Below are 24190 nucleotides of genomic sequence, written 5' to 3'. Positions count from 1 at the left end.
CCCTCCTTCAAAGAACATGTTGTGATCCTGCACATTAACAAGCCCAAGTCAGACCCTTTCTCAAAACCATTCTCCAAGATTGATTCCTTTCTGTCAAAGGGGTAGCTAAGGAGCACTCAGCGTTCTGCATATGACAAGCCATAAGACAGATATAACACTCAGATCAATAACGTTCATATTCTGCAGGAGTTTTGTCCAATACAGGGAAGTATTTATAAGCTTTCTGCTATTTTCATCTTTCAATAAATGCTATAAAGATTATTTTGTCTAATATCTAAGTAGTGAAACTGTACTTAAGCCCTTTCAATTTGGCAACTGCATAAAAGGATTGTGTGGAGTATGAACTACTTGGAAAAAAATCATAAATCCTCTTGTTAACAAGATAGCCGTCAGCTACCTGGACATGGTGCCAGTGGGTTGGCATAAAATAGAGCTGTCGGTGGGCTGGGGAGAAAGAAACCAGATAAATAGTCAGGCTCAGTTCTAATGACTTCATTATTAAAATAACTGCAAAGGGAGACTAGCATGAGTCATTTTCTTTGGGGCCAAATTTTTCTTTCAGTCACATTGAGCAATATCATGCTGCATGCGTGGTTCTGCAGAAATCAATGCAATTCTCATCAAATATTATTCAGTGTTAGTCAGAATATCTGCAGGTGGCTTGTAGAGTTTGGCAGTGAATTTGAAACTAGCTTGGGGTGAGGAAATACATCATGGCATGGATAGAAGCCTTTTCTCCTTCCAGTCCTGGGATTGGAGAGGGCTGATATCCCATTGCTGTCTCTGCCCCTTCTTTCTAAACTTGCAGATTATCTCTCAAGTTTGCACGTGATTTAGATCATCTGTCACATACAGTGATCCCTTCTCCTGCCCTGAGAAAGAGATTTTGACACACCTGATTTTAAGAAATTAGGGGTGGGGGGAAGGGGAAAGCTAATCACTTTTTAAGGGAAACTTGATATCTGTAGATTGTTAAGCATTTGGCACTCCTAAGCATGCTGGGGGGGTGGGGGGGTGGGGGGTGGGGAGAAAAAACCAAACTGGTTATTTGGTTTAGCATAAGGTTTTGTTGGAATTCCTGTTTGTACAAGCAACAGGGAGATTATTTCTCCGGGTATGAGCTGGATTAATTACAGATTCAACAGATAATCACATAGCATTTACCAATAGGAAAAGGTAGTTAACACTTGTCAATGTCACAAAAGAGTGATGTCAAAAAGGTCTGATTTCCTTCTTTAATATAACAACATTGATAGAGATCAGTGCTAGAATTATGTGTCCACTTCTGGGATCAATGTTTTCTAAAGGTATTAGGAAAATAGAGGGACTACAAAAATTATTTGAGAGTTGGAGAAAATTCTTTACTGTGAGAGACCAGACAAGACAGATCTTAATAGCTCATTTGAAAAAGTACATTTAGAAAAGATCTCATTACAGTGCATAAATACTGCCCTGGAAAGAAAACATCAGATAGGAAAGGTTGTGTAATCCTGCAGAAGAAGGATTGTAAGGATCAAGAGCTGAATTCTAAGCAAAACTAATTTAAATTAAAAATTAGGCATCACTGCATAATTTCGGGGAAAGATGTTAATTACTGGAAAAAGCTATGAAAATAATCTGAGCATTTTCCATCTCTGGATATCCTTAGAACAATATGCTGCTTCTAAAGCCAAGATGTTGGCCTCATAACGGGTAACTGGATGAAGTTGAATGACCTATGATTAACAAGAGGATAAGACCGGCCTTAATAGTCAATTCTGGTCTTAAAACCAGCAGAAAATAACATGAATCAAAATTTAGAAAGCTGAAAATGTGGTAAAGAATTACTATGCAGACTTGATGGAATCCACTCTCACCTAATGCAAGTGCTGCTTTTGGAGTACCACAGTACTTAGGAGCAAAGTCAAAGCCTGAAGGGCAATCTGCTGTAGTAATACAGCGCAGAAAAAAAGCAAGCAAAAATGCTTTGGTTATCTTGGTGCTTGAAGAAAATGTAAACAAGTTTCCAGATATTTTGCAGTGCTCACCTTCAGAATAACAAATTAAAAAAAAATAACTTGCATGTTAAAGTCCTTTCAATGGATTGATGCATCTGGGCTGATGGATCTTGATGGAATGATGAACACAGGAATGAAAAAGTACTTTAAATGGAATCTGAGACTTTCTAAAACCCCAGGAATTGAAGGAGGAAATTTAAATAGATAGTTTTGCCCACGTGTGACAAGATGCACCAGGGAAAGTAATTTCACAAACCCCAGATTTAACACTTGAGGTTTTTAATGAGAAATAAAGAATGATGGGAAATGACAAATGAAATGTTGGAAATGTAGGCTGGTATTTATGTCACTTGATAATTAATGACAGATATTCTCATTGTATTCTGCTTTCCTCATTTAAACCCGCTATCTTAAATTCTGAAATATGGAAACTAACATTTTCAATTTAAATGAGCAGTTCTTAGCAGCTTTGTTGGTGAAGTGTCAACCATATGGCAGAACGATTAATCAAACTTAACAAGTTTTCATCTTTACACATGTATCAGCAAAACAAGAGTCCTACAATTTAAATGTTTTTGGTTTTAATGTTAAATAGCATAGTTCTTTTTCAGGGTGCTAATATGGTTTATTAAGACAAAATGGAGAGAGAGATGAAAAAGCAGCTGAACTTCAGCAAGACTCCTCTCCTTATGTAAAATTCAATGAAATTGTGTCCAACTTCATTTTAAAAGCACATTATATATGCACTGTTTTCATTGAATTTACTAAAGGGAATTGGCTCAGGAAGATACTTATTAGACCTTAGCATTGATTTATATGATGATTATCTGAAAAGAATATTTTCTATTCTGGTGGTAGCTTGAAATGTCATAAATGTGACCTTTTTATTATTCTTAAAATTAATTCTTCCTGATATCAGTGGTAAAAGGACATGAGGTGTTTTTATTCTTCATTTATTGATATTATTCCTCATTAAAGAAATCTTGTTTTCATTATTCATCATCTGACAACAAAAAAAAAGGATGTCTGTCTTTTCAGAGCAGCAGAAAGAGGGATGGACTTGAAAGAGAAACTAACATTTCTGTTTGGTATTTGTAATGATAAGGACTTATTAAACATGGCTTGAGCCCTATTTATCAATCAGCTGCAAAGGCTCTGTCTCTTTAAAAGCCAGCTAGTATGAACTCATTCTTGGGTACATGGGATTCAAATAAAAATGTAAGAACTTATTACTTGTTTTATTTTCTCTCTCATTATAAAAGTAATGTTAAATATCTTTATGTATATTGAATAAAGATAATGAAGGTAGAAAGCATTACCTGAACATGGGGATATATGCACTATTTCTGCAGGGAGTAGTATACGACAGAGAGCAAGAGATTAAATTCACGCACAGCCACACCACCTCGCCCATGTACTGCATTTTGGCAGAAGGAAGTAATTGTAATGCCTGTAACATTAGACAACACAGAATTAGATAGGAATTGCTGGCATATTTGGCATAAACTACTAAAATCTGTGAAAACTGAACATAGGTTGGATGAAACCTAAAATCTTCATGAATTAGAGATGGCAGAGATGCTCCTGAGCCATGGAACTCCTCAAAAGAATAATAATGACCATTCAAAATGCATTAATCTGTTGGTGTTGCTGTGCTTCCTTTGTGCCTGCAAGCTGCTGTGCACAGACCAACATCACTTGGCCACCATTTCCTTCTAAGCTTCCTACTAAGTCTTTTAGAGTATCCTCTGCCATTTCAGCACTGACTTAGCCAGAAGGTTCCTTGGTGTTGGCTTATTATTGGCTTGTTTCACTCAGCAGCCTGAGTGAGTTGTGGCTTTCATAATTTTGTCAGTGGCCCATTTACTCCAGCACTGCTATGTGCCAGCAAGGATGAAGAGCTGCTTTCTTCCTTGCGTCTTTAGTTGACACAGGGAGGGTTATGTTGCAGACTTCCAGGACTGCATTTTGTTTAAAGATCTACACATGATGAATAAACAGATTCTTATCCCTTGAAAGTCACCTTTAAAATAAGAATAATAAACATTTTTCTGTCACTGAGATTTTTATTATTAGGCAAGACTTCCCAAGATAATGTGCTGCCTATGTTCCTACTGACTGAGTTTGAAATCTAGGTTACTTTTCAAAGATTGGTTCCATATGGACTGATTTACTATAGAGAAAATTGCTTCTCAGTTTAAGGAGTACATATAACAGACTATGATGTGCAGTCTGAAAGGGAGGAAAGCTATCCTTTGTGCAAGTAATCCTATCTTATCAAATCTGTGTTGCAATAAACCAAGATAGAGGGAGTGATGGATGAGAAATAATTTACTGCTAAGATAACCTTAGTCTGAGTGAGCCTTGCAAACTGCAACTCCAAATTATTTATCAGAGTTTACAGAGTTTGTCTTGGATTTGACAAATGTAGACATGTCTTAGGCAAAGCTCTGATTGCTTTAACTGAAATCTATAATCACATACATTTATTCTTTACTTTGTCTGTTTTGCATCCTGCTGTCTCTCTCCTGCTCCTGCCAAAATGAAAAAGTTAAAAATTTGTGTTATGAGAAGTTGATATTTTCTGTCTCCTGTCCTTGAATAGTAAAAGACATCATTGTCTAATCAATGGAAATAAAATTTCATATCTATGATGCTACCAACGGCTTCTTAGACATAGCTCTGTTGTTTTCATAAACAGTTCCTGTGACAGGCAGTTAACATTTTCTGATCATTATCTGCCGTTACCTTCATTTTTAAAACTTGTTTACAGAATTTATTTGAAAACTTCAAGAAATTGAGCTAGGCTTTTTCCCTATCAACATGAAGCATGAGGAGTCATCTGTAATAGAACCAGTAAAGCTGCCGTGTAACAGAGTAAAAGTCAAGCAACAGAAGGCTATAGCTGACTTTAAAATACATGTAAATTCCTACTTAAATATGAAGAATTGTTTCACTTGTTTATATACACATATTTATATGATAAATATGCAACTGCAATTTAGCTGAATTAAAATTACAGGCAGAATCTATAGCACATGGATTTTGTGTAGGAGACAATAGAAGTCCTTGAAATCTATATACACCAAGACTTAAAAATACGGTCACATAAACTGTGTTTTGACAGCAAAAGAAATGGTCATCTATTCTATAATGCTGCCTGAGATGCAGCAATGTAAATGTTAAATGGGAAATGTCATTCAAGAGGACAAGGAAATGGGAATCACAAGGTTCTGATCTTCTCACTACTCATGCACAACCTTGGCTTAAAGCAATGGATAATCCCAATGAGATCAGATTATGGTACAAGCCTGAGATAACACAGAAATGTCAAATTTTTGCAAAGGTCACCCTTGAAAGGCTTAGTAATCTGAAGTAAGTCGTCAGGTGAGGATCACCTCCCCCATATTTTTAGAGGCAATTAGAGAAAATTGACAAAGTAAAATCAGAAAAGTTCAACGCATATAGAAACACGCAGAAGAAGTGAATGGTATACGGAAAAAATATAAATAAGTTGATTAAGAAGGAGGCAATTCAGGTGGCATCCATAGGAAATGACATAGATGAACTCATTCATTTTCAAACCACACAGAGAGTACTGCCCTTGCAGGAATGAGACTGACTAGTTTGTTCAATGCAAGTGCTTTGAGATGCTTGGACGGGAAGTGTATGGATACAAAACAACTGAGCAAAATTCTACTGAATTTTAAAAGAAGTAAAATTTTTCTTCATTCTTTTAAGATAAGTTTGGCTTTGCCAATAGTAACAGAATTAACAAGGTCTGCAAGGCTTATCTCTAGTACATAGATATTTATGGGCTCATAGGTACATTCTCATTGAAATACACTGTGCACCAAAGCATCCAAATAAGAGCTGGAGTGACCTTTCCTAAACATCCTTACTGCACTGATATACTGTTCCCCACAGCATAATTAAATCAACTGGCTCAAACTAAATCAAGCAATAGGGGTGTCACCACTTACCTCATATGCAGCTTAATTTTGGGGAACAGACTAAGCACTTCATTACATTGAAAGGTTTTCCTGAAAAGTACATCAGATGTTAGCTCAGTTTAATGTCTGCTCACAGTCATGCATCTATCTTCTTCTTTTCTGACTGTTTTTCTTTATAATAAAGCAGTTATAAATCTGTAATGGAATTAAATCAAATTATGCATAACAACTAAAACAATCAGTGCCATAAAAACTGGCAGACTGGAAAAATATTAACATGAGTACAGGACACACAAACAAGGAAAAGTAGTTTTGAACTTAATCTAGAATACAAAATATGGTATCACTGAATTTGGACCAGCCAAGATATTGGCACTACGTTTCTAAAGGGTATACTTTGTACTCCTCTGCCATGAAATTATTCCTCATGGGTCTGAGATGGGGGATCTTAATTCTTTGGTAGAGATTAACTAAGATCAGGCAAGGATATTGCTCTGAACAGGCAGGGAAAGCTGGAGCACTGAAAATGTCTCATGATTTCATGGGTTATTTTATTAAAGAGGGAGTTAAATGCTGGTTTTTGGGGGACACTCAAGAAGCCCAGATTACCCAGCACAGTAAATTACCTGTAACCCTTCCTCACGCTCAGAAAAGGTGGAACAAAAAGGAAAAGTAACCTGGAGAGTAAATATTATCATGGTACTAATGCCGTGAGTTTCTTTTCTGTAACACATTGTAATTGCTTTCTATTTCAAGTTGATGTTCAAGAAGCAATGATCCATAAAAGTAGTAATTATTTAATACTTAGATCACTGCACTTCAGATACTATTCCCCCGCAACTTTCGTATGTTCTGATTTGTAACTCAGCTAACTGCACAATAGATACTGATCACAACTCAAACAAAGTGGAGAGTTTCTTTTCACAAGATCAAGGAGGGAGTACATGATTAAAACAGAACCTCTGTTTTAAATCGGCCTCCTAGAACCGAGTATCATATAGCCACATATAAATTAGCTATAAACTACTGCAAACGTTAAATGAGGGGTTTTACAGGATTGCGTTAATTCTGCGTTTGTAAAATGTGTTTGAAAATACCAGATTCAGTTTGATTATAGTTTTCTTTCAGAGAGGAAGGCTTACAGGAAGGTTCTTACCCTGTAAAAATACACGCACTATTCATCTCTCTGTGTGCTTTAGTGGACATTACTGGATTCTGCACATTTATAGTGGTAACCTTGTGAGGAAGCTCCAAGTTATAATTTAATTAAACTTTTAACTGAAGACATTATGAAGAGGTAAAGTCACCACCTTTCTTTGAACTTCATGTTGCTCCATACTACTTATATTTAATTTCACATTTTTATTGCAATTTTGATATAAGAAAACTAATTAATCCGTATCTGATAAATTAAAAATGTACTCATCCTTTAGAAAATTAAAACTTATATCTCCTCTATTATTCTCAACCCACTTTACTGAGTATTTGCAATGTCTCACATTACAGTTCCCTTTTTTTAACAGATATGCAACAATACAATTACTGTATTGCACTACCAAATATTCTTATAAATAATACCTGGGCCACAGATGTCAAATAAATTAACACTGAATTGACCTGCCTTTGTTTTCATTTTTGTTCTTGTTAGCTTACAGACTATGATAATCCATAAAGGGTCTTCCAGTCATTAGATTTCAATTAGCATGCTGTTGTCTAACTTTTTGATGGAAAACTCTGGAGGTGTGAAATAGAAAATATACACTCCTGCAAACATTAGCAGAGAAGGCAGGTAGCTTATGGGAGAGAGGAAGATGTGATTTTGACTCAAAACACTGAGATTCAGAAGTGGTCAGTGGGGTTCATCACAGTTAAGCAGCCAAGCCAGGCCCAAAGCACCAACCTTGGATTTCAAACACTGGGTTATCTCCCCGCAGAGCACATTTTTATTAAAATGGATTGGTAAATATTTTCTTGGACTCAAGTGCACATTCAGACTATGCAAAAAAGAGAGCAACCACTTCTGCCCTCCAAAGCACCTTTCAATGGCCCATGACAAAGGATAATACGAACATGGATACCAGACTAAACCTGATGATGGGTGGAAGATTTTCACCGTAATATAAAATAACCGGCAATATTGAAAAACATGCTGTGTCTTATACTTTCTCCCATCTCTGTTTTCTGTTGCTGCAGCTCCATTCTTCATAAGAACTAATCAGAGAAGATGTTCATTTGGCCATGGCCCACCACACACAAAGACAGGGAGCTCCAGCTTGGACATAGAGAACCTGGAGGGCATCAAACATCCAGAAGACAATAAGTCTGCAGACAAGATAAAGCAGAAATCACTGGAGCTGTATCTGTCTAGCAGACCTCCACAAGCACTTCATTTTGAAAAAATTGGAAATTACATTAATGAAGTATTTCATCTGACATTTTTCTTCATGAGCTCTAACTTTGAGCTTTAAATTTATACTTAGAGTTTACTGATTCATAGTAATAGTTTACTGATTTATAGTTAGTTTACTTCACACATCCTTTCAGTAGGTTTACATGCATGCAAGTCATGTTGGGCATCCCATCTGCAACTGTCCCTGAGTTCATACATGGTCTTAACAGAAGAACCAGAAGCTTGACTGCTGAGTGCTGGCAGAGATCCCATCGTTGTCCTAACAAAAACCAAAATGTACCATGGAGAAAAAACTTGACATCTCAAACATTTAGAAGGCAACCAGTCTGCATATTCTGTCAGTGATGAAACCTGACACAGGACTCCTCCACCACCTGCAGGTAATCCCATACCTTTCTGCACTGCCTAAACAGGGGTAAAAACAATGGGCTAAGGCTCAAAATGACAGTCAGCTCTTATGGGAATTACTTTATACATCCCATCTTCAAAGGGAAACAAAGCAGCTGTGTGACAACACACCACTCTACTCTATCCCCAAGTGCTGAAGCCAAGAGCTGAACAACCAGACAGGTGATAGAGGTGGTGGGTTGACCCTGGCTGGATGCCAGGTGCCCGCCAAAGCCTCAGCTGGACAGGGGAGAGAAAATATAACAAAGGGCTCATGGGTCAAGATAAGGACAGGAGAGATCACTCACCAATTACCGTCACAGGCAAAACAGACTCAGCTTGGGGAAAATTAACTCAATTTATTACCAGTCAACAAGAGTAGGGTAATGAGAAATAAAACCAAATCTCAGAACCTCTTCCCTCCACCCCTCCCTTCTTCCCGGGCACAACTTCACTTCCAGATTCTCTACCAACCCCCCACAGCAGTGCAGGGGGACAGGGAATGGGGGTTACGGTCAGTTCATCACATGTTATTTCTGCTGCTTCATCCTCCTCAGGGGCAGGACTCCTCACACTCTTCCCCTGCTCCAGCGTGGGGTCCCTCCCATGGGAGACAGTCCTCCACAAACTTCTCCAACGTGGGTCCTTCCCACGGGCTGCAGTTCTTCACGAACTGCTCCAGCATGGGTCCTTTCCACGGTGTGCAGTCCTTCAGGAGCACACTGCTCCAGCGTGGGTCCCCCATGGGGTCACAAGTCCTGCCAGAAAACCTGCTCCAGCGTGGGCTCCTCTCTCCACAGGTCCTGCCAGGAGCCTGCTCCAGCGCGGGCTTCCCACGGGGTCACAGCCTCCTTCGGGCACCCACCTGCTCTGGCGTGGGGTCCTCCCCGGGCTGCAGGTGGAGATCTGCTCCACCGTGGACCTCCCTGGGCTGCAGGGGGACAGCCTGCCTCACCAGGGTCTTCACCACGGGCTGCAGGGGAATCTCTGCTCTGGTGCCTGGAGCATCTCCTGCCCCTCCTTCTGCACTGACCTTGGGGTCTGCAGGGTTGTTTCTCTCACATATTCTCACTCCTCTCTCTGGCTGCCATTTCTGTCTGTCCCAGCAACTTTTTCCTTCTTAAATATGTTATCACAGAGGCACTACCACTATCGCTGATGGGCTCAGCCTTGGCCGGTGGTGGGTCCGTCTTAGAGCCGGCTGGTATTGGCTCTGTTGGACACAGGGGAAGCTTCCAGCAGCTTCTCACAGAAGCCACCCCTGCAACTCCCACCCCCCCCCGCTACTAAAAACCTTGCCCCAGAAAGCCAATACACCCTTACCTGGAAGCACCCTGACCTCCTTGAAAGCCTCCCACTTCCTTCTGTTGGTTTGCAGTGATATTTTGGCCAGTTGACCAGGTAATACAGATGCTGATTATTTTTGCCGCATCATTTAGTTTGCTATCATTTTAAAGATATTCATTAATATTTATTTTTGCAGTCTTTCAAATAACAAGCTTACTGCTTTTCAAAACTAAACTGATAAAGAACCAGCAGAAAAACACCAATAAAGGTCCTCCAAATTCTGGCATCACTCTGTTGGCACACACATTACATCCAGTTTTAGCACAAAATATACACCAATCCTAAATATTCTAGAAATTGCAGCCTAGTTCAGTCATAAAAAAACAAGATGATTAGACAAATGAGTCATTTCATTTATTGCCACAAGAAAATAGCAGAGCACTTTAGTCAACTTTGTAGCACAGAAACTTTGCTGCTGCATTTTTGGAGAGTAGTCCTCATTTCAGTAAATGATTTATCTCTAGTCATCGTGTCCCATGATGAAACTCCATCTCATCCTGAAGATCTGGGTGAGGTGACAAGGCAGTTATTAGGATGGTCTTGGAAGCAGGTGGAGAGTCTGCCTCAGCCACTGACCAGCACTGCTTCCTGCAGAGAAGCAGCAAATACACACCAGGTAACAGCAGAAAAGTCAGAGGAAGATAATCAGCTTGAGGAACGTTTTATGACATAAACTAGCCTAATCTCTTAAAAACTTCACAACTGTGACTTTCTCCATTCTACCCCATCTTAGACTCAATTTTTCTTCTCTCTGAATTATTTGCTCAGTACTCATTTTCTATACTCAAAGTGCTGCTGCACTTGAGTAAGTTGAAGTACAACTTATTTCTGCCTAAAATATATTAGTATTTTAGTATTGTGAGATTTGCATTATTTTATATTCTATGTCTTTTTTTTCTGAAATCTTAGCACACACCAGTCTGTTTACCTTAGATGTGTCTGAATATATCAGCTGATTAAATCCTAGGATACCAGTGTAGACAAGGGACACTCCAAAGGTAGTCCAAATCACTAAGTTAAAAGTCTAAAATATCTGATATTTTAGTCCTGTCCTAGAGATATAAATACTATACCTGATACTTTGAATGAACTCAATCAAAGGCTATGAAAGAGCATCAATTGCTTTGTCTAGCAAAATGCTGCCAAGCCAGGTATTATCAGGTCATAACTGATAGCATTTACATTACATTAGAGGGAAGTGGTGAATTCACCACTTTGAGGTGACACAGAAAGCTTTTGGCAGAACTACAAAAGACATGACAGCGCTGGTTAGCTGTATGACAATGTCATTCTGACCACTTTCGTATTAAAAACAAACCTTGTATTATACCTCCTTCTTAGCAGTGATTGGCACCCTGGTTTTATAAGCTTTCAAACTGACAAAGGAAAAGCTACGTATAGTGACAGCAACCAAAATGCGAGATGTATCTCTGGAAGGTGGGAAAGGAGTCAACCACAAGGCAGTCTCCTCCAATACATGTATGTTGCCCCAAAATAATCAAAACATTTTACCACATCTGTCCTTTTCCTTTACTATGTACTGCCACTGTACCTTCGCTCAATGTGATAACTCTTCTGCTCCCAAAATCATTCAGAACCTTCTCAGCTTCTGCATAAATTCAATCTTCAGGTTAAACCTGGGCCCCAGTCAAATTCACAGCTTCAACTTTCATGAAATGTTTTCACCAGTTCTGTACAGGGAAAGCAATAAGGGCTCAGCTGGTTGAGGTTGCTTTTTAGTTTCTGGAGTGTTCAATTATGCAGTAGGAGAAATGAAATGACTTTCAAGTATAAAGCAAGCAGCTTTAAAGAAAAGGAATGTAGACCGGTAAACTGAGAAGGGAAAGGTCAGAATTCAGTTTCCAGGTTTTTTAATAGAAATACAAAGAGCAAAGAAGTACAAACAATAGCCAGTGGAACAGGCCAAATATGTGTAAAATGAAGGAATGTGATGATAATGTTTCTTATTTAGTTTTCAAAAGCTCTTAGGGTGTTTTCTTATGTCGGCATCTTCTTCTCTGTCCTAGCTAGGTGACTTGATTAATTAAACCTCCAGATTCCTATGGAATTCCTTCCTATGGAAAACACTTTCTGGAACATAACTGAAGTCCCAAGTCATGTAAAGCAACTGAAAATCGTTTACATTGAAAGAAAAATGGTGGACCTCTCACACGGTGCTTGTGAGAACCCTGTGCTTTATGCACCTTTCCCAGTCCATTTTTTGTGTGAACGTCATGTGTTTAATATTTGCAATTCCACAAGGATTACAACTGTGGCTGTTGCTAATCTAGAGTGAATTCTACCATGAATGAGCATAAAGTTGCCTTTGCAGCTGAGGAATTTAGCCCACCATTAGACCAAGGTATGTTGTAAGAGCACAAGAGGCTCCATCCTGCTTGCACATGGGCTGTGGGCTACAGCCACAGCAGGCGGTAAGGCAGACAGATTCCCAGTGTGGATGAGGGAATTTCCAGAAGAGGCATAACAAAATGAAGTATGACCCTCATTGCTATCCGGATCACCTCTGGGGAATCCCTCCAGTGTAAGAGCAGAAGAAGGAGAGCACACATGGCCCTTCGCCATTCCCTTCATGGCCCAGAGATGGTGCAAGAGAGGTCCTGCTCAGGCCACGGTGGGAGTGGGAAGAAGAGAGCTCAGTGCTCGGCCGTAAAACACTCCCTGTTGGGCTGCTGGAAATCACAGCAACCACTGACACCATTTTAAATTCCATTTCTGAACTGCCCAAACTATGACAGTTTCAAGTCACCTCTGCCTGCCCTGTAGCACCAAGCTGAGCCCCCCAAGGAGCGCAGCAGGGCATCCAGCCAGCCTTTACCCTGTCTGCATGTAATGCATCAGGCTCTCCTTCCAGCTCCAGTCTGCAAAAACAACTTGTTTTGAATGTTGTGCTAAAGTGTGAACACAGCACTCCCCAACTGGGCAATAAAATACTAGCAATGAAAATGTGAGGCTGGAACTGGGGAAAATCTCCAAAATTCTGCTGTATGAATGTGAATAGTGGGAAAATAGTTGAAGCTTGCACTTCAGATACATTATTTAGACTCTGCTTGTTTGTTTTTCTTAATATGACTGAAGTGATCAAAATCTCTCATTTACAATTTTCAGCTAATCCTTCCACATATGCATTAGACACTGCAATCCTTTTCATAGATGGAACCTAATACTTCCTTTGTAATTCATGGTTGAGTTTTCTTAATTAAAAAAATGAGGATAAATCACTCCACTCATGTGGAGTAGTTATTGTCTTAAATAATAATCACTGTGCCTGGATTCCATCACAATGTATTTTGCTACCAAGCACCCTGTTTTCTTCTTATTTTATTGGAAATACCCCTCCCATGGCCTCTGTGGAAATGAGCAGCATAATGCTTTTATAACAAATACAGATTTTGTACAGTTTGTTCTACTTACCCTGCAGCACATTCTACTTACTGCAGTTCAGGCCTGATCTCAGAAGTCTTTGAGTGCACATACTCGTGTGCCTGTGAGAAAGAGAAGCATGTAATAAAGTGTATCTCCATGTATCTCCACAGAATGGTATAAACTTCTCTGCTTTGATCTTATCTTGTCTGATACAATCGCAGGTAAACAAATGCACCAAAAATGGTATTTGTTGTATGCTTATACTGAATGCATGTCACACTCGGAGAAAGTAGTGCGAAACCTCCTCCCGCCTTAGAAAGCTGCACGACATCAGCCGTGAGACAGGGACAGCAGCTGTCATTGCTCTTTCAGTGAAAACATCTCCTTGTCACCACTACATCAGCGCATGGTTTTGACTTCTAAAAAAGGTGTAATTTGTTCAAGGGCAAAATTATTACTAAGAAGACGCAGCTTTGTCTGAGATGAAAAGTTTAGCATTCCAGTTCTTCATACAAGATTGTCTTCAGCAGCTGTGAGCAGAAATGTCTGCATCGCTGATACTGTTCTTATATCTTCATGTCTTAAATGATACACCTAGATGTATATTAAGGGATATACAGAGATATGGGAAGCACTGGAACATCTCTGTCCTGTAAAGGTACATTTTGGGCAATGCCATACCAACCGTACATTGAGCGTCTCTCTGTATTACAGTTCCTCTCTGCTTACATTAGACATAATTTAATAAAGATATTTAAAAAGTAGCAACGCGTAACTTGTATCTATAGATTAATAACTCACGTCTCTAAATTACTTTGATGATAAGTTTCGTATAGGAGAGTTGACCTGCAATGCCTTTCTCAGCTCTGATATCAGTTATATATGTTCCCATTAAAAATGAAGCCCATTTGACTGAGCTAAATGGAACCTGGTGGCTTGGTCTTTAGAAACGCTGTGACCTTTTGCACTGAGCTGAAGAAAATAACCAACGTGCTCGTTTACATTCTCTGTTCCTCATTTCAATTCTATCAAAAAGGCTCTGTGTTGTGAGAAGGGTTGCTTGGAGTGCTAACAGCATGTTTATTTCATATTTCCGTAAATCCATCTTCATTTAATGATTTTGTAGCAGCTTGATTAGCACTATGAGTAGAGTTTGGAAAGGAAAGCTGGTCCTGCAGTAAAAATACTCATGTGAAATCCAAGAGAGACAGATTCAGTTTCTAACTCGGCTGCCCACTTTTGGCAAAACTTTGTAAAGTCATTCAAATTGTGTTCTCAATCAGTAAAATGAAAATGATTTTATCTTGGCTTCACCTTGTTCTAGCTTAAGTCTGGGAGTCTGGGCAAGCTGTAGGACAACAGGGCCCTTGGGGCTGCAAGCACTACTGTCACACAAACAGGTTTCTTTTGGCTGTTGTATTTTGATGACAGATAAAAAGCAGTTGGTGTCTGTAGTAATTCTGGATTATATAAGCGCCAAAGCTTTTATCAACACCAGGACTTTTTTATTATGAAGTTAGTAGGGAGCAAAAAGTTACCCTCTTTACTGCTGTGAAAAGTGTTCTCTTTCTTTTTATGCCTCCCTATTTCTTTGTTTTTCAGTCCTCAGTTGCTGAGGAAATATTATCCTCCACTCCTACAGTGAGTAATTTCCCTTATGTAGTTTTTGCTGTGTAGTATTTTGTCAAAATTTTCCAAATTATCGCCTGTTTTCATCCTCTCTCTGCAAAGAATACTTTCCCCATACAAAATTGAACTCAGACTGGAAATTACAGAGCTTTCATCTGCTGACACTGGGAAAAGTGAGCTCTTCAAGAAATATTTTCTTAATTACTCCTTCCTTGTATTACTACTCATTCTCTGTGAATATTAGCATCTTTCAGGAGGAAGGAGAGGACTCTGTGTAGCAGGCACTGCTACACCTAGTGAGAAAAGGGTAAAACGAGAGTCCAGCTGGGACCTTCTTCCCACTCCCCACTCTGCCGGGCCCTGAGGACACACATACAACTTCTGTAAGGATGCAGGGTAAGGACCAGGACAAGGCCAAAGACTCAAATGACAGAGCATACGGAAAAGCAGATGAACCAAAGAGTGCTGAACATCTGTAGCACTTCCAACAGCCATGGCTGGACTTCTTCTGCCCGGTGCTGGCTGTGCACAGGTACCTCTCCTCTCTCTCACGGTGTCCTTGCATCTATGCATTTCACACCCGATCTCTTTCCATCTTTTCCTCTTCCCTGGTCCCCACCAGCAGCCATAAGACTTAGCCACTGTAAAATAACCCTCCCCGTTATTCCTTTTCTAGACAGAATTTACATGCCTTTTATTTGGTCCTTTTATATGCTTTACTTTTACCTCATCCTTCATCTTTTCCTGTTATAGTCTGTATCTTATCTACGGGGATTATCTACACCTCTGTACACAGGGAGATTCTGACACTGGCTGGGTTTTCATCATGACCAGATTAAACACAATAAATCACATTAAACAGAGTAATGAAGGACATGGCAGACTGAGTAGCCGAGTGGGCAGGCTGAGCATGGATGCTCATGTGCAGAGCGATGAAAGCAGGAGTCAGTCAGCCCGGTGACGTACGCTGCAGGAGGAATAATCAGGAGGCTACTGGGCTGTCTGTCCCATCACACCATGCTAACTATTGGAGTGCAAGCCAATAAACGATGGCAGAGCCAAGGGTCAGTAAGTGACCCAGAGGACTAATCTGATGATGTCCATCACAAAGAGCTCTGCTTGTAGAGAGCATCTTTACAGCAGAAGCAGCACCGAATGTGTCACCTCTGGAGTTAGTCAGGGCTTCCCTAACCATCTTAGGAACAAACTGTATAGCATCCCTGTTGATTCAGTGGCATAGCAATTTGCTCATTGCTCCAAATGCAGATCCCTCACATGCTAACATAAATATACCCACTGGGAAGATTTTTAAAATGTCTACCTCTTCTCCTGAGGGTTCACTTACAAAGTTGGCTGATATTACTGCACAAACAGAGAGCCTGATTCTCTTCTCACATACGCTGGTTAGACGCAAGAGCTATGTCTTTGGCTAGCATGGATTTGTTTCTGAAAATCCAAACATTCATTTGAGTGTCCTCAATCTGAGTCAGATAGCTGATGTAAAGACTAGCAGGTGGCAGAAAGTGCAATTTCCATACAATAACAGTACCGGATTTTGTATTAGTTCTAAAGGATAAAGACCTAGCCGTATCTCAGTTACCGGACGGGTGCGTGACATCGATGTACTGCAGCATTAGGAAAGGCAAATGAGATCTGAGGAGGTATAAATTGAGGTGTCTTCCTCCTCCAGGGGAGATAATTATGCATTAATGCCCTAATGAAATTTCAACCAACATACTGTGTACTCTTCCCATCACTCATGCCCAGAAATGATGAACTCCAAGTACAGCAAATGCAGAGCAGAACATCTACATGAAAAGGGCCCATCTCAAGACAGAAAGCTGAAGGGCACAGCTTGTTCACTTCAGCAGAATGAGGACTAGGGAGAACAATCCCACCCTAGAAACACACCAGGAAGGGGAAAACAGCTCTTTAAAGTCAAGGACAATGCCGAAAGAAGGTCAAATAAATATAAACCACTAGAAATAATTTGGGGCTGGAAATAGAAGGTGGCTTCTGACAGTCAAAGAAACGCAGCTTGGCACGGCTGAGGCAGAGCCCTCTACAAACAAGAGGTGCCAGGCATCAGCGTCATCGCCCTACGCCAGTTCTGCAGGCTGTCAAACGGAGCAGAGCGGTGAGCTGCCCCAGCTGCTGGCGTTGAGAGCCTTGCAGAAGTGCTTAGGGTGTTGCCTCTATCTGGTTCCTTCCTATCTGTGTTTTTCCTGATCACCAAAATTGTGAAAATAAGGCAAATCTATCCACACCTGTGAAATTCCAATCTTTTCAAACCACAGACCTTGCCTTCTCGATCGCTCTAGTGAAACCTGCTTCTCCCCCCAAACACAGCGGTTTACACCTGAGGCCCAGGGAGGGAGGCAGAAGGCGCCCGCCACTTGGGGTGTCGGCAGGGCGGCAGAGAAGACCAAAACAACCAACGAACAAAAAACAACCAACCGAACCAAAAACCCGAAAACCCCCCAACGCAACCCTGCTCCCCGGCGCTGTGCAACGCTCCACGGGGAAACGCTGCCCGCCGGCCCGGGCCTCCCCCCACCCAAACCCCCCCCCGGCGTGACTCACGCCGATGTCTCATCCCCGCCCGCCCCCGGTGCAAACTCCCCCCGGTAACTTTCCCGGTGCCGGTCTCCCGCTCCCCCCGACGGCAGGGGCGCGCACACGCACAACCACAGCCACCACCGCCCCGCTCCCGTCCCCAGCTCCGTCGGAGTCACTGACGGAGGGGCAGCGGCGCCGGGGGGGGGGGCATGTCGTAGGTGCTGCGTCAGCGGGAGCCCGACGGCGATTGGGGGAGGCCGCCCTCTCCCCGCGTTCGCTAATTATAAAGTGCCGCCGCCGCCGCCGCCCGCACCCGCTCCGCTCGGCAGCGGGCGCTCGGCTCGGCGCCCCCCCCCTCAAAGCCGCCCGCGCTGAAGCTGTCAGCGGCCGCCGAGGTCCTCCCCCCGCTCCCCCTCCAGCGGGGTTTCTCCAGAGGCTGCTCGGCCCCGCCGTAAATAACCGCGGCTCCGACGCCGAGGCTCCGGCAAAGGCGCAGCTCGCTCCCGAGCAACTCCCGGGAGCCCCGCGGGGAGCCTGTGCGTGAGTGAACTGCTCGGCCGGCGTTGGGGGGGGACGGGGGGACGACCGGGGGAGGGCCGGGGGCGGCTCTGCCGGGGCTGGTGCCCGTCGTCGGGGCGGCTGCTCGGGGCGCTCCGGTGGGAAAGCCGTCCCGGGAGGAGAGGGGGCTGCCGTCCAGGGAGGAGGGGGGCTGCCGTCCCGGGAGAGGAGCTGCCGTCCCGGGAGGAGGGGGGCTGCCGTCCCGGGAGAGGAGCTGCCGTCCCGGCGGGTCTCTCCCCGAGGCGCGGGCTTGGCGGGAAGGGCGGCGTGAAGGGTTTGGGGACGAACACTTCCACCGGACGGGAACTTCTGGGCGCCTCGTCCGTCGGGCCCGCTCCTCTCCGGGCGCAGGTCCGTTGACCTTGTACCTGCCAAGCGCCTGCTTGCTTACCTCGCCAGCGCGACCGCTCCGGCTCCAGAAAAGCCCGTGAGTTACCGGAGTTGCGTGCCGCCTGGGACTTGGCTTTACACCGCCGCGGCCGAGGAGTTTCGTGCCGCCTTCTCCCGCCCCGAAGCTGGGGGAGGCAGTGCCGGGGGTGGGGGGGAGGCGGCTGCCGGCTGACCTCTCCTTCTTGCAGCCCCATGGCGATGCTCCTGAGACTCGGCTGCTCGCTGCTGGCCCTCAGCACCTGCCTGCTCCCGAGGGCGCGGGCGGACTGCGGCCGCGACTGCACCGCCTGCGCCTACCGCCTGGGACCCCGCGCCGGCATCCACCCCCTGGTAAGCGGGAGCGGGGCCGGGGGGGGCCGCCCCGCCGCTTCAGCCCCGCGGAGACCCCCTCGGCCGGGCAGGGCCGGGCCGGGCCCCCGCCCCGCGGTAACTTTGGGAGGGAAGCAAAGGGGCAAAGTTACAAAGATGAGTAGTGGGGGAAGCGGCCGGCGTCGCTTGGAAGACCCGTTTTGGCGGGGGGAGGGAGGGAGCGGCGCCGACACAAAGGCAGCGCGCCCCGAGGAGCCCCCCCAGCCCGCCCGTCCCTCCCGCCGCCCGTCAGCGAGCCGCGGCTTTCGGGGACGACGGGACGGAACGGGACGGGCACCCCGTGCCGGGCAGCCCCGGCGGGAGCAAGGAAAAAGCCGAGTGAAAACGTAAGAGGGAAGGGGAATGCGGCCGGAGAGGGCAGCGCCGCAGGGAAAGGAGAGGTGGCCGCCGGGCACTTCAGCCCCGGCTGGGCTGGAGGGAAGCCGGGCGGGACGGGAGGAGGGGTCTCGACCCCCGGCAGCGGGCTCCGGGCAGGATGGGTGGGCTCCGTCCAGGCAGGATGGCTGTCGAGCTGCAAATCTGCCTGAAATCTCACAGAAAGCGGGGTTCAAGCGGGGTTTGAGTAGCAATACCTCCCGCTGCTCTTCCTCTTTGCACGGTGCTGCACAGCGTTGGGAACGTGCCTGTGAAAGATCCCTTTGACATTGTCTCCTAAGACAAATTATGCCAAGAAAACTCCAGAATGCGGAGGGGGTAGGGTGTCTTAATCTGTAATGTTAATGATATTGAAATTATTTAAAAGTATAGTCACAGAGGCAGCTCAACTTGAATTTTAAGGATCGGGGTCAGTGAAAGTCTGCGGTCCCTCAGCCCTCCCTGAAGAAGGTGGGAACTCAGAGTGCCGAGTCCTTTCCCAGTGGCAACTGCCGTTCCTGACCTCAAATAGATGCGTATTGAGGCATCATGCTCTCAGCAGCACATCTAAATGATCTGAAAAGTTTTGCTCCTAAGAGGTCATTGGTTATTTGGCAGCACACAGAAGGAAGGACTGGACCCTGTTCTTACACAGAATTATGAATCACTGAATACTTCTGCCTAATCCAAAAGTAAGGACTCACTCTTGGCCACAACAGGTTCATAAGGGCAATATTCTTAGGGTGGTTGGCAAAACAGTTCCCTATACTTTTGCTTACATTAGCTTTCAATCAAACTTCAGTGTCAACTGTGGAAAAAAAGTGGTAGTTTGCTCTTTCAGAGGGAGGGGCACATGCTTTTCAGAGCATATGCTGTGGGTGTCTATATTCATATTGTCTCTTGTACACCTTCAGCAATTATTCAAGAAAGAACCAAAGTCCCATTCCATAACAATGCTTACTAGTTGAAATGGGAAAAGAAGCAATGCATATATTCCTTATACACATACAAACAGCTTTTAGAAACAAATGTTTGTAGATACTAGCATCTAGTAACATCATAACTGATTTTATCACATTGTATCTGTAAGGTACAAGAGTTATCACATTGTACCTGATCATTCACTCCTATGAGATAGCATATCTTAATTTGGCTGTAGGGGGTTATTTAAACTGATTGAGAAGGGAAAGGGAAGGGAAAGACCTATTCTTGCTTTGATTTAGAGAAATTTCAAAGTCAGACTGAAGCTGAGATCACGTTCTCTTTACGACATAATTATATAACAACAAGCATGTAGTCCCAGTTGAAATAAATAAGTTATTCTTGCAAAATACATAAATCCCTTTAATTTTCTTTCGATCATATCAGAAAACCTACATAAATTTCTCAGGCTAAAATGGGATGCAAGGGTCAGGTAAGGCCAGAGGTAGAGAGCTGGTCAGTTAGCTATTAGAGAAAACTATGCTGGGGTTTAATTTCACACTTTTAAAGCATACCAAGATCCTTAGAAAACAACATCTATAGGCAGAATAAGTGTTTCTCTTATTAAAAATATTGATGATTTCTTGTTTAATTATCATGGTATAAAATCCATGGGCAAGAAAAAAAACCACTGGATTCACTTTTTTTCCGACTGAAGAGTGTGGCTTCACAAGAAGTAAATTCCCCTGACACAACAGAGATAGTAATGGCTAATATATATGTTATTACCTTTACATGACAGGTTATGAGATATGCATACAGGTACTGAAAACCTTTTTATGCCTTAGCCTGAAAATTTTTCACTACAGTCAGAAGCAACACAGCTTAGGAATTTTTCCTTCTTTCTGATGGTCGCTACTTTTTATGTCAAACTAGCAAAGCCAGAGGCTTGATCCTGCCTAAAAACACCTGTGTTTCTACACTTGTATTGGCACATGTTTGAAAGATCTGTTCCATGAAGAGAAACTAATGATAATAGACAGAAGTACAGCTTTAGAGCTGTGCAGTGTGTTGAAGATACTGAGCAGTACAGCACAGCTGGTTTCTTTGCAACATCAATGACATTTGCTCTAAGTTAATTTATTTCCTAAAATTTCTGAATGCTACTTTTAATTAAGAAGACTGAATCCTCTTCTACACTTTCATTATGAAGCAAACCACAATCAGTTTTTAGCTTACCATTAGTAAATACAAAAAATTTCATGAGAACACACCCGGGCATAAGGGAGGTGCAGGAACTGTACATGTGGCTTCCTTTGAAACAGAAACATAGGGGCAGCCTTGACACACAGGACCCACGACCCACCTTGTCCACTATTCTGTCTCTTAGAGTGGAGACTAGTATGTCCCTCGGAGAGGAATACGAAGAACTTCAGAACAGCCAGGTACCAACTCAGCTGCTCACCAAGAGCAGTCCTTCCAAGCCATTCACAGGGAGGCTCACTCATGGTCTTTTAAAAACAAGTAAGGCTAGGCAGTGAGGTGCTTGTTACTATTGAATCGTTCTCAGTAAACCGCGTCCATTTTTCAGGCATGTACACTAGAATGTGAAGGAAAGCTGCCTTCTGCCAAAGCCTGGGAGACCTGCAAGGAGCTCCTGCAACTGGCAAAGCTGGATCTTTCTGAGGATGGCAACATTTCTCCAGGAGAGAAGAAGGAGCTGGATGAGAACCATTTGCTTGCGAAGAAGTACGGAGGCTTCATGAAAAGATACGGGGGGTTCATGAAGAAAATGGACGAGCTCTACCAGGTAGAACCGGAGGATGAAGCTAATGGAGGAGAAATCCTGGCTAAGAGGTATGGAGGGTTTATGAAGAAAGACTCAGATGACGATGCCCTTGCTAATTCCTCTGATCTGCTGAAGGAGCTCCTAGGAACAGGGGATAACCCTGAAGCAGGGCATTACCGAGAGATAAATGAAAACGACGGGGACGTCAGCAAAAGATATGGAGGCTTCATGAGAAGCATAAAGCGCAGCCCCGAATTGGAAGGTGAAGCCAAAGAGCTGCAAAAGAGATACGGTGGTTTCATGAGAAGAGTGGGCAGACCAGAATGGTGGCTGGATTACCAGAAACGATACGGTGGGTTTCTTAAGCGCTTTGCCGACTCCATTCTCCCTTCAGAAGAAGATGGGGAAACTTATTCCAAAGAGGTCCCAGAGATGGAGAAGAGATATGGTGGATTTATGAGATTTTAACACCTTTCCCTTTATCCCTTTTGTCCTAAATGAGAAAGACTGCCTTATTGGTCATAACTTATTGTAACGTGTTGCTTGTACTGTACAGTTTTTTACTGTCCTTGGTTAATGATGCAACCTGCAATTTGTTGTTTCAGGTTCTGTGTTCTTTCAAGTCAAATGACTAATTTCTGTTTTAGTCAAGTTTCAGTCTGTATTGTAGTTTCCATGCTAGAACTATTTTGATTACTGTATTCATTTTCTTCAAAGAGGAAGTACATCTAAAGTAGAGTTGCTTAACTGTATGTACAATAAATTCTTCATCCTAACTGCATAAATTCTGAAATGTTATTTGTTTTCTCTCAGTCATTTGATCAAACAACATCTCAATTTTTCTTTAAGCAATCAGAGCAATGCCAACCTCTTTTCTGTAATTACAGAATTTGTACTGCACACACAACAGCTGAGACATTTTTTCTTTAGTTTTCACAGTTTCTTAGCATACTAGAATAATAAATATGCTCTAAAGTGAATATAACTGTATTTGCTCTAACAGCTCTCATTTTAACCAGTTAACAGAATAAATGTTTAACGCCTAAATTTATAATTCATAGTGTTCAGCCAATTTACATTAAAATAAAAAAATCCTAAGTGTGTTTAACTTAAAGCACTAAAAACATCTCCAGTGCACAACACCATGCCACATTTGATTACTTGCACCTTTTATATCCATCCAATATAGGATTGTACAGTTGAACTTAAAGTTATAAACACTAACTCAAAAAGTGGTAAGTCAGTTTGTGCAAAATAAACATGAACCAAAACCACATAAAAAAACCTTCAAAACCCTAATTTTACAGAGAACCTGACAAACGATTTTCCATGGAAGAGCTTTGTGTTTGATTCCTCAGCTGGTATAAATCACTTTGGCACTACTGGCATATGGGAAACTGCTGGTCAGTCTTTTCTGTTTCAAACAAAGGCAGTATAAGTAAATCTGAGAACAAACAGAAAACACAACACTGACACTGTAGATCCTTTGGCTTTTACATAGGCGGCACTTACATCAAAGGCCAGCTCCCACCCCAGTGCGTGCTTCCTTCCATAATTTTGACACTGCCCCTAGATTCCTAGTCTGTGAGCCCTTTTCCCCCACCTACTGCTACTAGTTAAGTGGTTACTTCCCACTTAAAGTAACATGATAAAAATTGCTTTGACCACCAGCACTAACAATAATTTGAAGTTTCGACAGTCAAAATCTGTTTAGACTGTTAGCAGCTGATAAGTGCTGAAATAGTTTATGGGAGCTAGGTGTCTAAAACCTTCTGTGGCTCTGCATTCAATATCTATTTCAGTTTTGCACAGTACTACCTATTGACACTAAGGGCAAATTAAGGGTCTGACTTTTCTTTAACTTCAAGTCATTGGGATCTTCTAGGTACTCAGGACTTTTAAATATTAAGCTGTGTTTAAACATGCACTTAAAAGCCTCATCACATACAATTAGTTGTGATGATTTTTGGCTTGGCCTTTAGAGGATGATATAGGTGGTCTGAAGCGGCCAAAATCCTGCTGAAGGATTGAGAAAACACAAGGCGTTCCTTCTCCTCCAGTAAAAAGCAGGACACCTATTTTCCTCTTCCTGCTGTACAGAATTGATGATACCAAATTTTAAAAGGCAGAAAATACAAATGCC

At 42.7% G+C, this 24190-nt stretch overlaps 1 protein-coding gene and 1 long non-coding RNA gene across 3 annotated transcripts; one reads left to right on the top strand and one right to left on the bottom strand.

Moving 5' to 3' along the window:
- Positions 1-10548: 10548 nt before the first annotated feature.
- LOC142029061 (uncharacterized) lies at positions 10549-17823 on the bottom strand. The gene is made up of 4 exons (XR_012649795.1): positions 17691-17823; positions 13527-13597; positions 11647-11785; positions 10549-10682 (listed from the first exon to the last, which is right to left on the bottom strand). It is a non-coding gene; the product is annotated as an uncharacterized LOC142029061 (long non-coding RNA).
- Positions 17824-18000: 177 nt separating this feature from the next.
- PENK (proenkephalin) lies at positions 18001-23064 on the top strand. 2 transcript variants are annotated; one of them, XM_075023319.1, is made up of 3 exons: positions 18001-18202; positions 18803-18944; positions 21850-23064. In XM_075023319.1, the coding sequence occupies exons 2-3, from the start codon at positions 18807-18809 to the stop codon at positions 22513-22515; spliced, it is 804 nt and encodes a 267-aa protein (XP_074879420.1). In that variant the 5' UTR covers positions 18001-18202; positions 18803-18806; the 3' UTR covers positions 22516-23064. The 2 variants fall into 2 exon arrangements, with proteins under 2 accessions (XP_074879420.1, XP_074879419.1); XM_075023318.1 differs by having other exon boundaries at positions 18001-18206; positions 21850-23063.
- Positions 23065-24190: the final 1126 nt, after the last annotated feature.

The sequence above is a fragment of the Buteo buteo genome, chromosome 3, assembly GCF_964188355.1.
Source record: "Buteo buteo chromosome 3, bButBut1.hap1.1, whole genome shotgun sequence".
Classification (NCBI taxonomy): Eukaryota; Metazoa; Chordata; class Aves; order Accipitriformes; family Accipitridae; genus Buteo; species Buteo buteo.
This window is presented reverse-complemented; position numbering and strand designations above follow the sequence as displayed.